This window comes from Dendrobates tinctorius, unplaced genomic scaffold (assembly GCF_039654945.1).
Source record: "Dendrobates tinctorius isolate UK_male_01 unplaced genomic scaffold, ASM3965494v1 ptg000016l, whole genome shotgun sequence".
In the NCBI taxonomy this organism is placed as follows: Eukaryota; Metazoa; Chordata; class Amphibia; order Anura; family Dendrobatidae; genus Dendrobates; species Dendrobates tinctorius.
This window is the reverse complement of record NW_027361684.1, coordinates 33,458,135-33,473,531: the sequence shown is the minus strand read 5'-3', so window position 1 is coordinate 33,473,531 and position 15,397 is coordinate 33,458,135. Positions and strand designations below refer to the sequence as shown.

Genomic DNA, 15,397 nt, shown 5'->3' with positions numbered 1-15,397 from the left:
AAACTATGTTACTATGTTACTATGTTACACACGTATTGCTTTTTGAGAATATCTATGTGCAAATAGATAATGAGGAAGTTCAAGTTCAATGACTTCCGCATTTCACACTGTGGCAATCGCAATACAAAGAGTTAATGTATGCCATGTATAGAGTTGATAATTACATCCCATATCCTAGCTTATAGAGTGATGTTTCACATAATGTAAGGAATTCTATAGGACATAATATTATATGAAAATTAAATTCTTGTGATCAGTTGAAAACCCTTCTCTTTTGTACAAGGTGATCCATTGTTGCTAGCCGCGTTGACCTTTATTGACAGATTACACATTCCATTACTTGAACACTCTCAGTATGAATCATGCAACAAACAAGCCTTGAGCTGGGGGATGGTATAGAAGAATCGCCACATTTATTATATTTTCTGTCACCATAAATCTTGTCATCAAAGCCTATTTATATAATGGTATCCATCAATTCTGATACCTCAAACATAATTCTGCAGGAAAAGTCATTCCAAAAATCTTCAGTTTAGGGATAATTTATCATTTTTGTGATGTGATCCTCATGAACCAAAGCTGAACAGCAGAATTTTCTTTTCAATAATTGTCATTAAAATAGCGAAAGTATAAAATAGGAAACGATTCTTGATTGTTGATTAGGTGTTATAATGTTTCACTTTTATTTTTGTACTTGTATTGATGGTGGAGCTTATGTTTGATTCAAGGTCATTGTGCGCATAGGTTTAGTTGCTGCCTGCAATGATGCAGGTTGTGGGTTCGATTCCCTGGGAGACCAAATTACAAGAGAAAATGACATTCCCTGGGAGACCAGATCACAAGAGAAAATGACATTTTTGAAACTGGTTTTCATTATTTTTTGTAGTTTTATAGGAACAAAAAAAATCTGACCACGTCATATCGCTAGTCGGGATCGCTGGTACATCGTTAAGTGTGACAGTACCTTAAGATCAGGACTTACAGGGGGTCTTCTGCTCCCTCTACTGTTCTAATCCCAGCAGCATCTCAGAGAAGAGGCTGGGTAAGGAGGCTCACTGCAGGGGACAGCATGGCAGCAGCAGGGGGCTGATATCAGTCCTCTGCTCTGTGTCCCCATCCCCACAGTCGTTTCTGCAGCCTTCTCTATCTGATCTTTGCACTATGTGGCCGACCTCCTCCACGGCTCATCTGAACACCTGAGATCATAAATTAGTATTAGTATGTGTATGTGTATATGTACGTGTGTATGTCTGCACAATATATACACTCACTGGCCACTTTATTAGGTACACCTGTCCAACTGTGTGTTAAGACTTAATTTCTAATCAGCCAATCACATGGCGGCAACTCAGTGCATTTAGGCATGTAGACATGGTCAAGACAATCTCCTGCAGTTCAAACCGAGCATCAGTATGGGGAAGAAAGGTGATTTGAGTGCCTTTGAACGTGGCATGATTGTTGGTGCCAGAAGGGCTGGTCTGAGAATTTCAGAAACTGCTGATCTACTGGGATTTTCACGCACAACCATCTCTAGGGTTTACAGAGAATGGTCCGAAAAAGAAAAAAAATCCAGTGAGCGGCAGTTCTGTGGCCGGAAATGCCATGTTGATGCCAGAGGTCAGAGGAGAATGGGCAGACTGGTTCGAGCTGATAGAAAGGCAACAGTGACTCAAATTGCCACCCGTTACAACCAAGGTAGGCAGAAGAGCATCTCTGAACGCACAGTGCGTCGAACTTTGAGGCAGATGGGCTACAGCAGCAGAAGACCACACTGGGTACCACTCCTCTCAGCTAAGAACAGGAAACTGAGGCTACAATTTGCACAAGCTCATCGAAATTGGACAGTAGAAGATTGGAAAAACGTTGCCTGGTCTGATGAGTCTCGATTTCTGCTGCGACATTCGGATGGTAGGGTCAGAATTTGGCGTAAACAACATGAAAGCATGGATCCATCCTGCCTTGTATCAACGGTTCAGGCTGGTGGTGGTGGTGTCATGGTGTGGGGAATTTTTTCTGGGCACTCTTTGGGCCCCTTGGTACCAATTGAGCATCGTTGCAACGCCACAGCCTACCTGAGTATTGTTGCTGACCATGTCCATCCCTTTATGACCACAATGTACCCAACATCTGATGGCTACTTTCAGCAGGATAATGCGCCATGTCATAAAGCTCGAATCATCTCAGATTGGTTTCTTGAACATGACAATGAGTTTACTGTACTCAAATGGCCTCCTCAGTCACCAGATCTCAATCCAATAGAGCATCTTTGGGATGTGGTGGAACGGGAGATTCGCATCAGGGATGTGCAGCCGACAAATCTGCGCCAACTGTGTGATGCCATCATGTCAATATGGTCCAAAATCTCTGAGGAATGCTTCCAGCACCTTGTTGAATCTCTGCCACGAAGAATTGAGGCAGTTCTGAAGGCAAAAGGGGGTCCAACCCCTTACTAGCATGGTGTACCTAATAAAGTGGCCAGTGAGTGTATATGTATGTGTGTGCGCATCTGTATGCATGTATGTACGGTATATGTATGCGTGTATCTCTGTGTATGTGTGTGCATCTATGTGTGTGTATGTACAATATATGTATGTGTGTGTATCTATGAGTGTGTATGTACAATATATGTATGTGTGTGTATCTATGAGTGTGTGTGTATCTGTGTGTGTATGTATATGTGTGTGTATCTATGTACAGTATATGTGGGTATCTATGTGTGTGTATGGTATGTGTATAATATATGTGTATATAAGTGTGTGTATGTATGGTATATGTATGATGAATGTGTGTGTATATATGTATGGTATGTGTGTGTGTATGTATGTGTAATGGGGGCCAAGGGGGTTGTAGCCGTGGCTAACGGTGGCTGTTCTGTGGCACCCTGGCCCTCTGTCACATAAACACACTGTTCCTTCTGTAGTGCACTTACTTGTATGGAGGGGTCCTCCCTGGACTGCTGGGCCTTTTTTCCTTCAGCAGTACGCAAAGACAATCAGAGTCCAGGTTCAACTTTAAAGGGCATGTCACACTAAGAGATATCGCTAGCAATATCGCTATAACTAGTGACGTTATAGCGATATTGCTAGCGATATCTCTGTGTCTGATACTTACCTCCGACCGCTCCCCCGCTGGTTATCGCTGATCGCGCGAGAACGTTCAGGACTGTTTATCGTCGTCAGCTTCCTGTGGCGCTTCCTGCTGTGAGGACGAGCGACGCGTGGAGCTGGGCGGGAGGACGCAGGATCGCCTGGTGTGACAGGTAAGTAGCGACCCCCGTCCCCAGCGATGTCGCTAGTGAGATCTGCCTATGTGGCAGCTCACTAGCGACCACTTAGCGATGTACCAGCGATCCTGACCGCGTCATATCGCTGGTCGGGATCGCTGGTACATCGCTAAGTGTGACAGTACCTTAACACAACAAGTTTACTCAGCTCGTCCAGTTTAGTCACTGAAACAGCACAAGGTTCTTCACAAAACATCACCATTCAGTTCCCTGTATTGTTCCTCACTTCTCTAGGAATATCGCAGGGTCGTACCGTCGTCTTCGGTACCGCAGCTTCTTGTTTGATCAGCCCAACCCGCTTCAGAAGTCCCTTGTCCATTTCGCCCCGGATGTTTAGGGTTGTTCCCACGAAGTTTGCCGCTACCATATTGATGCTGCCCTGTATTCCTCCACCACCATCAGTCCATAGGCCCTCGACAGCTAAACTAGCTAAACTCCCATTCTGAACATTACGGGACACAACTGTCCTGTCCTGGCTCCCAGCCCCAACTAACTAACTCCAGGAAGCTCCCTAACTTACTCCCTGTTGGCCCCTCCTAACTACCTAAACCCTATTGGCCTAACCTACTCCTATCTTTACTCAATTGTGCCCCCCCAGTGGGCTAAATCTATATCCTACGCTTTACCTACATTTATACAATACAAGAATATATATATATATATATATATATATATATATATATATATATATATATATATACAAGGCTTTGCACAATATAATGACACTATAAGACATATGAGGCAGAAGAACTTGTACAGACATAGGGGAGTGTGCAAGGTGAGCAGGGCATAAACTAGCCTACGTACCCCCTTACATATGTATGGTATGTGTGTGTGTCTGTGTGTGTATGTATGGTATATGTATCTACGGTGTATGTGTGTGTGTATGTATGTACGGTCTATGTACGATGTATGTGCGATCCATCGGATCATGGATAATTTGTTGATCACTGGGTATTCGACCACTGGGCCCATCAGAGATTCTGAGAACAGGGGCCTGCAGTCTAGTCCTGGATAGAGCAGAGTTGTGCATGCTTGGCCTCTACTCTCTTCATTATCTATAGAGCTGCTGAGTGCTGCGCTCGACTATTTCCATCAGTTCCATAGACAATGAATAGAGCAGATACCAGATGATACAGAGAGCAGACATATAATCTACTATATAATCGTCTAATTCTGTCTGTAACGGAAATCCCGCGTCACTGATTGGTCACGCCCGGCCGGCTGCAACCAATCAGAGACAGGCACAGTCCGGCTGCGAATTGGCATGGAATTCGAACGACGCACGCCACCGCTACCGTCGGGAGATCTGCGGCGCTAGCCGCTGATCTCCCGACGGTTGCCGCGGGTCATCTCCTGTCGCACAGAGGTCAGCGGCGACTCTCCTCCAGGCCCTGGTTACCATAAACCTGTAAAAAATAGAATTAAAATAAAAAAATAGTGATATACTCACCTTCCGACGGCCCCCGGACTCTTTCCCTCCTCTCAACACGCACCTGGCATCTTCCGGTCCCAGTAATGGTTTGTGCGAAAGACCGCTGATGATGTCGCGCTCTCGCAAGAGTGGCGTCATCAACCGGTCCTTGGTGCTAAGCATTACTGGGACCAGAAGATGCTGGGAGCGTGGAGAGGAGATCGGGGTCCGTCACAAGGTGAGTATATCTCTCTGTTTGTAACGGAAATCCCGCGTGCAGAGCACTGTGCCCTCCCGATGCGATAGCATTGGGCCTCCTTCTAGTGTTATATATATATATACATGGTCGAGCTCTGCCGGTTCCAGCAGTAATCACATAACCAAGAGGATGCGCTCTGCACACTTGCTGTCATGTGCCAACGAGAGGGCCGGCCATATCTGTAGTGTTCTATTCCCTGACACCTGACACTAGTTGGCACCTGACTGTAAGTATGATTGCAGAACCAAACAGAACCAAATGCTAACATATATATATATATATATATATATATATATATATATATATATATATATATATTGCACATACAGTGTATATACAGTGGGTACGGAAAGTATTCAGACCCCTTTAAATTTTTCACTCTTTGTTTCATTGCAGCCATTTGGTAAATTCAGAAAAGCTTATTATTTTCTCATTAATGTACACTCTGCGCCCCATCTTGACTGAAAGAAAAAGAAAAAACAGAAATGTAGAAATTTTTGTAAATTTATTAAAAAAGAAAAACTGAAATATCACATGGTCATAAGTATTCAGACCTTTTTCTCAGTATTGAGTAGAAGCACCTTTTGACCTAGTACAGTCATGAATCTTCTTGGGAATGATGCAACAAGTTTTTCACACCTGGATCTGGGGATCCTCTGCCATTCTTCCTTGCAGATCCTCTCCAGTTCCGTCAAGTTGGATGGTGAATGTTGGTGGGCAGCCAATTTCATGTCTCTCCAGAGATGCTCAATTTGGTTTAGGTCAAGAATGGTCACAGAGTTGTTCTGAAGCCACTCCTTTGTCATAGTGAGAGGGAGCGCCAGGGTCGTTGTCGTGACTGAGTCTATGTACTTCAACATGCCCTGGTCTCCCGTCACATGAATATAATGTCCCCTTTGCAGCATATCTTTTGCTTCACCTTCTGCACCGTCAGGGTCCCATTGGGCTTGCTGAAGTTTTACTGCTGCTGTCGTTGCATATAAAGAGACAGACCCCATTTCAAACTTAAAATGTAAAACTTTACTTACTTGTTTTCGCAGCACATCCTTTCCAGATACAGCAAGCCCCCACTCATGTCTGTCATCTGTTAATGGAAATATAAGGGGCTTCCACATTACTGATAGTACAAAGGCTCTGGAAAAGCGAGATGGCTCCTCATCCCTCACAAGATATTCAGCAAATTCTGCGCTCCTCCCTTCTAAACCTCACAGTGTACCTAAACCATATATAGAGTACACATGTTTGGCATTTCTGAAGCGATGAGAACCCACCTAACTTACGGGTGAATGTTTCCAGAAGCATGAGCTGGCATAACATACTGGTGACTGCAACGTACTGGTCACTACAACAGCAGTTTGCAATTTTTCTCTGGGCAACATTCATTGCTGCTTGTTTTTGGAAAACACCCATGGAGTCCAAACTATCACTACCCCTGTAGATAAATTCCCAAAGGGGTATAATTTTGAAAATGGGGTCACTTGAGGGGCGATTCTGCTCTTCTAGCAATTATGGGTTCTGTTTATTTGCCTCCTGGAGCACGGCAAATAGCGCTCCGACCCTCCCAAGTCTCTCTGTATGGCTTAACAGTACTTACAGCCACATATGGGGTATTGCAACCTTTAGAGGAAATTGTGGGACAAATTTTGGTGCCATTTTTACCCACTTCTTTTGTGAAAATGTAAAATCCGGGCTAAAGCAATATTTTGGTGGTAAAAATGTAGTTATTTTGTCTTCACTGCCCAATGGTATAAAACTCAGTGACACATCCTTGTGTGTCAATATGATCACTGCACCCTAGATGAATTCGTTGAGAGGAATCGTTTGTAAAATGGGGTCACTTATGGGGTGTTCTGCTGTTCTGGCAACTTAGGGGCTCTCCCAGTGGGTCATGGCACCTGCAAACTATAACAGTAAAATATGTCGCTCCTTGCCTTATGAGCTTTGCACTGTGCCTGAAAAATATTTCCCGATTTACATGTAGGGTATTGGCGCACTCATGAAAAAATGGACCTCAGTTTATTGTACAAAAAAAATTCTTATTCGCGATTAGAAAAATTAAAACTTGGGGCTAAAATAACATTTTAGTGGTAAAAATGTAATTTATTCTTTCTTCACTGCTCAATTTTATAAAATTTTGTGAGGCACATGTGGTGTCAATATGATCACTGCACCACTAGATGAATTCATTGGGGAGTGTAGTTTGTAAAATGAGTTCACATATAGGGAGTTTATGTTGTTCTGGCATCTCAGGGGCTCTGCCAAGCTGACAAGGTACCCTCAAACCATTCCAGCAAAATCTGAACTCCAGTATGGCGCCTCTTCCCTTCTGAGCTTTGCACGGGGCCTCAAAAGCAGTATTCCCCTACATATAGGGTATCGGCGTACTCAGGAGAAATTGCACAACAGATTGTATGGCGCAATTTCTCCTGTTATCCTTGTGAAAATAAAAAAAAAATTGGGGCTAAAATAATAGGTCAGTGATTGGAAACTGTAAATGCTGGTCTGTTATAACATATTGCAGACAAAATCATAGAGGTTCTAAAGGTAAATTTGCACTCAATATGCAGAGCTATGCTGGCAGGAAGCCAGATGAAAGCATCTGCACTTGATGATAAACCAGGAGCGCTCCAACTACAGCAGGACATTTCCAATCTTAGCTGGAGATTAGATAGAGATTGGAGGGGGCATGTTTTGAATGGTAATATATATGTAAAACAGAGTACCTACAGTTATAAGTGACATGAGGAGTAGAGTAGAGCCGTGTATCATTACATACATCTCTACATCTGCAGCTCTCATCTCACAGCACTGTCAGTGTGGGGGTAAAAAGAGTAGAGCAGAGCTTACAGTGTAATGGGATGAGAGCCGCAGATCCAGAGGTGTTTGTAATGATACACAGCCCTGCGGTACTCCATTCCCTCTCTCTTCCTGAGAGAAAGTCCAAACGTTCTTTTTAGGGTTAAGTGTGAAGATCCCACAATTCTGTAGACTTCGGACAGAAATCTTGGGGAGGGTGGAAAATGCCGAGTGCAACAAATATATTTTTTTAACATTTGGCCCATCCATGTGTTATACTGTTGCACCAAATCTAGTGGAGCACATAGAGCAGGAGCCTGAAGAGGATTCTCTCCCCAGTTTGTTTTAATTAATTTCTAGTTTTGGTTAAAAAGATAAAGTGACATACAGAATAATCCTTTAGGTGTATTAGATCCTACTATACATTAAATTCTACATTTTGTACTAACAGAAACTTGCATATCTTCTAGGTCATAAAATGGCCCCTGGAAACAAAGCTAAGACCTTCGCTGCAAGTTCTCTGTCTAGGTATGGAGAATATGACAGAAAAAAGTGTTTGTGACATTGACCCTAAAATCATCTCTTTCAATGGTGGTTCATTATAATAGGCAACTACCATGGTAACTTGGCTCTTGATGGTTGTAATTACCTTGACAAGACAGATAAAGTGAACTCTGTAAAAAGAGAATTCTCCATAATACAATGACATTGGGGGGGAACATTGTAGAAATTACACGATGCATTTGTTGTTACCTAGAGCTGGTAGCATATGATGATGTTTCAGTAAAGGAATGTAATTAGTCATCGGTGACTTCAATAAATGTACCATATTCCTATACTGTATGTGTACTGTTAACATGTTTAGGGATTACCTATTGTCCCTTAGGCTATGGGCCCACGTACCGTTTTAAAACGCACAATGAAAACCGGACTCCTTCCCAGAAATCGCGCTGTTTTTTCAGCGCGATTTCACCGCGATTCTGTTCGCGTTATTGCTGCGATTTTCTCAAGCACTTTCCAAGCGATTTGAAGCATCTCTTGGAAAGTGATTGACAGGTTGGTCACACTCGTCAAACATAATGTTTGACAAGTGTGACCAGCTTTTTACTATTGAGGCCGCCTATGCGGCATCAATAGTAAAAGATAGAATGTTAAAAATGATAAAAAAAATAAAAAATCGGGGTATATTTACCTTTCGACGTCCCGCGCTGCATTCCCGGGCCTCAGCGTTCCCAGCGATGCCTTGCGAGACCTGTGATGAAGTTGGTCTCGCGTTACTATAGCGATCTCGCGAGACTACGTCATCACAGGACCGTGCCGCAAGGCATTACTGGGAACGTTGAGGCCCGGGAATGCAGCGCGGGACGTCGGAAGGTAAATAAACCCCGATTTTTTATTTTTTATTCTTTTTTTACAGGGGTATGGTACCCAGGGCCTGGAGGACAGTCTCCTCTCCTCCACACCGTGGGTACCAACCACACATGAGACGCTTAACTTCGTGCATGGTGGGCATAGCCACATGCGGGAAGTAAGCGATTCTCATGCATTCCTATGGGTGCGGAATCGCGGCAATTCTTTGCGATTCCGCACAAAAGAATGAGCATGCTGCGATTTTTTCCGTGATGCGATTCCGCCGCGGAAAAAAGCGCAGCATTAGCACAGCATGTGCGGAATGCCATAGGAATGCATGGGGGGCGTTCTGTACACGATTTTTAAACGTTTTCGCGCAGAAAATCGCGGCAAAAACGCTTAAAAATCGCATCGTGGGCACACAGCCTCAATCAGTTATTTTGTGGACTAAGGCTGTGTGCCCACGATGCGATTTTTAAGCGTTTTTGCTGCTTCAAATCGCTTGGAAAGTGCTTGAGAAAATCGGGGCAAAATCGCAAACAGAATCGCGGTGAAATCGAGCGGAAAAAAAACGTGCGATTTCTGGGAAGGAGTCCGGTTTTCATTGTGCGTTTTAAAACGCTACGGGGGCCCATAGCCTAAATCAGGAACAAAAAAAAAAAGAACAAACAAAAAAAAGTAGTCTGGTTTTGAAAAATACTCTGAGTTAAGAGGGTCTCCAAGATCTGGACCTTCATCCTCCAACCATGGCAAGTGAGTGGCTACTAAGAGCATTCTATTCTATTTTTGGCAAATTAGTGCATTACATGGAATACTTTACCCTTTAAGAGACTCAAACTCAATTGTTGACTCTATTGCTGTCAGGATTGTCATCTTCTAAAATAGTTGCATATACCAGACTTCCTCCTGCAAAATGGTGAGATTAAATGTCATCCATTACAGTAGAACAGAAATACAAAACTCAAGTTCCGAAACCAAAAAGAAAAAGAAAAGGTTAAAGAAAAGTGCTCATGGGAAAAAAGTCAACGAGCCTGAACCATTGCGTTGCTACAGTCCTCTAGTCTACGATCCAGAGGTAATGATGATATTTTACCTTTCACATAACGCTGCCTGTGATCATATTGATATAAGCATGAATTAATTGAGGGTCTTTGAAAGTTTTAAGAGCTGTCTACCACCAATGTCTGAATAAAGGAAGGGTATCATCAAAAAATATCCTATTGTGTACATTACAGGTAATGGTTTTGTTTTTCAATCTGTATTAAAATAAAGCTGAAAATGTCAAAATTTCTACAGTAGCTATTTTAGATTTATTACAAAGGACTTTTCCGCAGCCTCGTTATCATCACATTCAGAATTACAATGACAGCGTATAATGCAGCCCCCTCAGACTATAATGAAATCCCTTCAGAGTATAATGTAGAACGCCCACACAGTATAATGCAGCCCTTTTATACACACAGGACACTATTCACAATAGGTGATGTATTGGTTCCCCTTCCTTCCCCTCCCTTCACATGAATATTTGCACATGCTCATTAGATGCTTCAAAATAAATGGTAGGGTCTGAGTCAGTCTACATACATGTGGATTCCCTGAAAGACCAAGAACTATTGATCTAAGAATAACCCCAGAGGCAAGAGTTAAAATTGCTATATTTATTTATTTTACATTAAATTCTGATTTAAGTGGTAGATCATTTTCTGATGAAATATTAGCTCTAAATTGGGACCACATCAACCACATATAGGAGAGTTGGCTGCACATGCTTATGGCCCTCTCTAATAATATCTCAGTGAATTGAAGAGACATCTAAGCCGCTGACTTTCTTCGTCTCCACTTGCAGCCACCTCTTTTCAGGTAGAACAATAAAATAGTCATAAAAAAGGATGGATGCTTGATGACTATTGGGTTCCAAAGGTGGTGAAGTCTAAAATACGGTCATTCATTCATTCTGGCCTTGTCCATAACTGATTTAAGAGCAATAGCTCAAAGACTGATATAATCATTTTCAATGGGACTGTATGCCCTGTATATCAGTGGGATTATACTGATTAATTCTCCACAGTATAGACTTTCATTCATTACAATGCAAATTGCCTACAAGAAGTAGAAATGATTTTTAATTTAAGTAAATAGTAAAATAACATACAAAGTTACATCTTCTGGAATCTTAATCTTTACATCTGGTAATTATCCATTCTCAGGTGAGTCTACGAGAACTAATGCAGAAATATCCAAAACAACCAATGACTTATAAGATAAGTGATCTCCAGGAATATGAGAATAACGTAAGTAAAAAAAAAAAAATACAAGTAGTTTAACATCGAGTAATGTTACTTTTTTTTCCCCACATAAAACCCATAAAAAACATGGCCTTGCTGCGATCATACCCTACTTTTGATACACATACCAGTGTAATATGTTCAAGATTTGCCCTAATTTTCATGCTTTAAAGAAATCTTTCCAGAGGCATAACCTACGCAAATGTGTGGTAACTTAAAGTGCCTTAAAAAGTATCCATACCCTGTGAACTTTTCCACATTTTTTTCACATCACACTCACAAACTTAAATGTATTCTATTGGGATTTTATGTGCTATACCAACACAAAGCAGCAAGTATTTCTGAAGTGTAAAGGTAATGATGCATGGTTTTCTAATTATTTTAAAAATGTAAATTGGAAAATTGTGACATGCATTTGTAGTTAGCCCCCTGTTGTCTGATACCCCTAAATAAAATTCTGAGTGACCAATTGCTAACAGAAGTGCCATAATTAGTAAATTGAGCCTATCAGTGTGTAATTTATTCTCAGTATAACTACAGCTGCTCTGTGAAAGCATCAAAGGTTTGTTTGAGAACATTAGGGATCAAACAGAATCAGTGTTGGACTGGCCCACCAGAGAACAGGATAATCCTCCAGTGGGCCCTGGCTTTTCCTTCACGAGAGATCATAGTGCAAACCTTGCAGTTGCTATAGGGCTCTTCAGTGGGGGAGAAAGGTGGGCCCTCAGAATTAAATCCTCCTGTGATCCAAATGTTCTTCAGCCTGACACAGAACAGAATCATGAAACCCAAGTTACACAACAGACAGGTCAGGGATAAAGTTGTGTAGGAAAGTAAAGCAGGGTTAGGTTATAAAAAAAATAGCCCAAGCTCTGAACATCTTATGGAGCACTGTTCAATCCATAATCCAAAAAATGGAAGGCGTATGGCACAACTGTAAACCTACCAAGACATGAATGTCCATCTAAACTGACATCAGAAGCAAGGAGAGCACTAATTAGAAATGCAGAAAAAAGGCCCATGGTTACTCTGGAGAAGCTGCAGAGATCCATAGCTCAGGTTTTCCTGTCCTCGGGAAAACTATTAGGCCACGGTCACACGTTCAGTATTTGTAAACTGTGAGGCAGCCCTTCCTCCCTGTTTCAGATTATAGCCCCGGGATTGTTATTTACCTCTAAGAATGTTACAGCTAGCCATGATCTTGCTCTCTTTCGCTACTTCTCCAGCTTAGGCCTCTTTCACACATCCATCTGTCACCATCAGTCAAAATCCGCCGTTTTGCAAAAAAACGGATCCGCCATTTTTCTTGGCGGATCCGTTTTTTTCCCCATTGACTTGCATTATCGGCGGATCTTGACGGATGGTCATCCGTTGGATCCGTTTTTTTACGGATCCGCCAAAATTTTGGCGTCCGCAGACATGACAGGACGGACAGTGCAACGTTTTTTTGCTGGCCGGATCCACATTTGTACACTGCGCATGCCTGGAAGAATTGCCTCTGGCAGAAATTTAACTCTACATGTCAGGTCTGGCGACTGGAAAAAAATTATCTCTCTCTATCTCTTCCCCCCCCGGGTTCCTTTAAATTTCTGCCTTCCCCGGATCCGTCAAAGCAACGGTCCGATAGCACACGTTGTTTTCAAAACAGTTGCGGATCCGTGTCCCGCTATTTACGCGGATTGCAACTGATGAAAAAACATATGTGTGTAACAGGCCTTAGGGTACTGTCACACTTAGCGATGCACCAGCGATCCCAACCAGCGATATGACACGGTCAGGATCGCTGGTGCATCACTAAGTGGTCGTTAGTGAGCTGCCACACAGGCAGATCTCACCAGCGACATTGCAGGGGTCGGGGGTCACTACTTACCTGTCAGACGAGGCGATGAAGACATCCTCCTGCCCGGCTCCACGCTCGTCGCTTGTCTCTCCACAGGAAGGGCCGCAGGAAGCTGACGACGAGAAACAGTCCTGGACGCTCTCGCGCGATCAGCGATAACCAGCGGGGGAGCGGGTCGTAGGTAAGTATCAGACACAGCGATGTCGCTAGCAATATTGCTATAACGTCACAAGTTATAGCGATATTGCTAGCGATATCGCTTAGTGTGACAGTACCTTCAGGCTACTTGAGAAAGACATTTCAGAGTCTCCTATCTAATGTATGATAGTATTTGAATGCTAATCCTAACACTTGGAAAGATTTATTTCCTGCAGAGTAGTCTCCAAGTTTACAAATACTATACTCTGCTTGTCCCCTTATGTTGTGAGGTCAAGAAACTTTTCAAAGTGCTTTATGATCCATGTAGTGCTGGACATGTGTTTATTTGACCACAACATTTTATTGGGTCCTGGTGTCTCAATTTAGTGTGATTGATTAACGAGAAGAGAGCCAACAAAAAAGAAAAAAAAACAAAACTTAGCCTTAACCTCCTATATATTCAGACCTAGCTAGGGGGAGCATTTATGCAGGGGGCATTTATGCACGTGTAATCGAAGTACATGTATTAAAGTACTATTGGCAGTTATAACATGGCAGTTAGACAGGGCAGGAGACAGGTAAGACATTTATATCCATCTACTCCCTCTACATTTGGAGTACAACAAATATATACCATATGCATTTGTGTAACTTATATCCTGGCCGTTGCATTTACACACATCCACCGCCCTGGCATTAACTCTCTACACTCCATCCATATCGGCCCCTCGCTTCTTTCCTCTCCTATGTATAGCACTCACGCTCTTTTCACGTTGTTAAATTGCACAGATCCAGTCAGTCCCACCATTCAACATCAGAGACGCTCTCACAAATCACTTAACCATCTGCTCACTCTTTCTATCCTCCTTCTCCTAGTCGCAGGAGACATTGCTCCCAATCCTGGTCCCCCATGTTATAGAAAGTCAAACCCCCCAACTGCTACACTTAGAAACCCCTCTAATCTGATTAATATTCCCTGCCTGCCATCTGTCTCTCTTAATTGTGCACTTTGGAATTCTCGCTCAGTGTGTAACAAACTCTCCTTCATCCATGACTTCTTCCTTTCTAATTCTCTTAACCTCCTGGCACTTACTGAAACCTGGATCCAGCAGTCAGACACTACCGCTGCTGCTGCTCTTTCATACGGGGGGCTACACTTCTCTCATACCCCAAGATCAGACAATAGAGCAGGTGGAGGCGTTGGTCTGCTCCTATCATCAAAATGTACCTTTCAGGTTATCCCTCAAGTACCCTCACTTGTCGTCCCTTCTTTTGAGGTCCATGCCGTCAGACTCTACACCCCCCTCTCCATGCGAGTGGCGGTGGTGTATCGTCCTCCCGGCCCCTCCCATCAGTTCCTGGATCATTTTGCCACTTGGCTTCCACATTTTCTCTCCTGTGACATCCCTACCCTCATCATGGGAGATTTCAACATCCCCATTGCTCTTCCCCTCTCACCATCTGCTACTCATCTTTTATCTCTAACCTCCTCATTTGGCCTTTCGCAGCTTACTAATTCTCCAACGCATGAAGACGGAAACTCCCTCGACTTGGTCTTCTCTCGGCTTTGTGCAGTGGATGATTTTGCAAACTCCCCTCTCCCGCTCTCTGACCACAATCTTCTTTCATTCTCTATCAAGAACTGCCAGGCTGCTCAGGTCACCCCCACTGTCCATACTTATAGAAACATACAGGCCATTAACACCCAGAAACTTATGAAGAACTTGCAGTCTTCATTGGCCCCTATCTCCTCCCTCTCATGTCCTGATTCTGCATTGAAGCATTACAATGAAACACTTCAAAGTGCCCTGGATGAATTTGCACCCCCTATAAATGGAACACCACAACGCAGACGGCGACAACCCTGGCACACGGTGCAAACACGTTTCCTGCAGCGGTGCTCCAGGTGCGCCGAACGTCTGTGGAGAAAATCCAATCTACACGAAGATTTCATACATTTTAAGTTTATGCTTAGAACATACAACACTGCCCTTCACCTCTCCAAACAAACCTATTTCAACACCCTCATCAC

General features: G+C 43.1%; 1 protein-coding gene across 3 annotated transcripts in view; it reads left to right on the top strand.

Annotated features, from left to right (window-relative positions):
- Positions 1 to 15,397, top strand: part of LOC141080434 (uncharacterized) — a 75,228-nt gene that overhangs the window by 38,490 nt on the left and 21,341 nt on the right. For all 3 annotated transcript variants that reach the window (XR_012228906.1, XM_073565645.1, XM_073565646.1), the window contains exons 2-4: positions 8,223 to 8,280; positions 10,045 to 10,177; positions 11,310 to 11,393. Coding sequence is in view for 2 of the 3 variants with exons in the window: in XM_073565645.1 (XP_073421746.1) it covers positions 8,231 to 8,280; positions 10,045 to 10,177; positions 11,310 to 11,393 (267 nt within the window). In the remaining variant the exon portion in view is untranslated. The remainder of the gene's footprint in view (positions 1 to 8,222; positions 8,281 to 10,044; positions 10,178 to 11,309; positions 11,394 to 15,397) is intronic.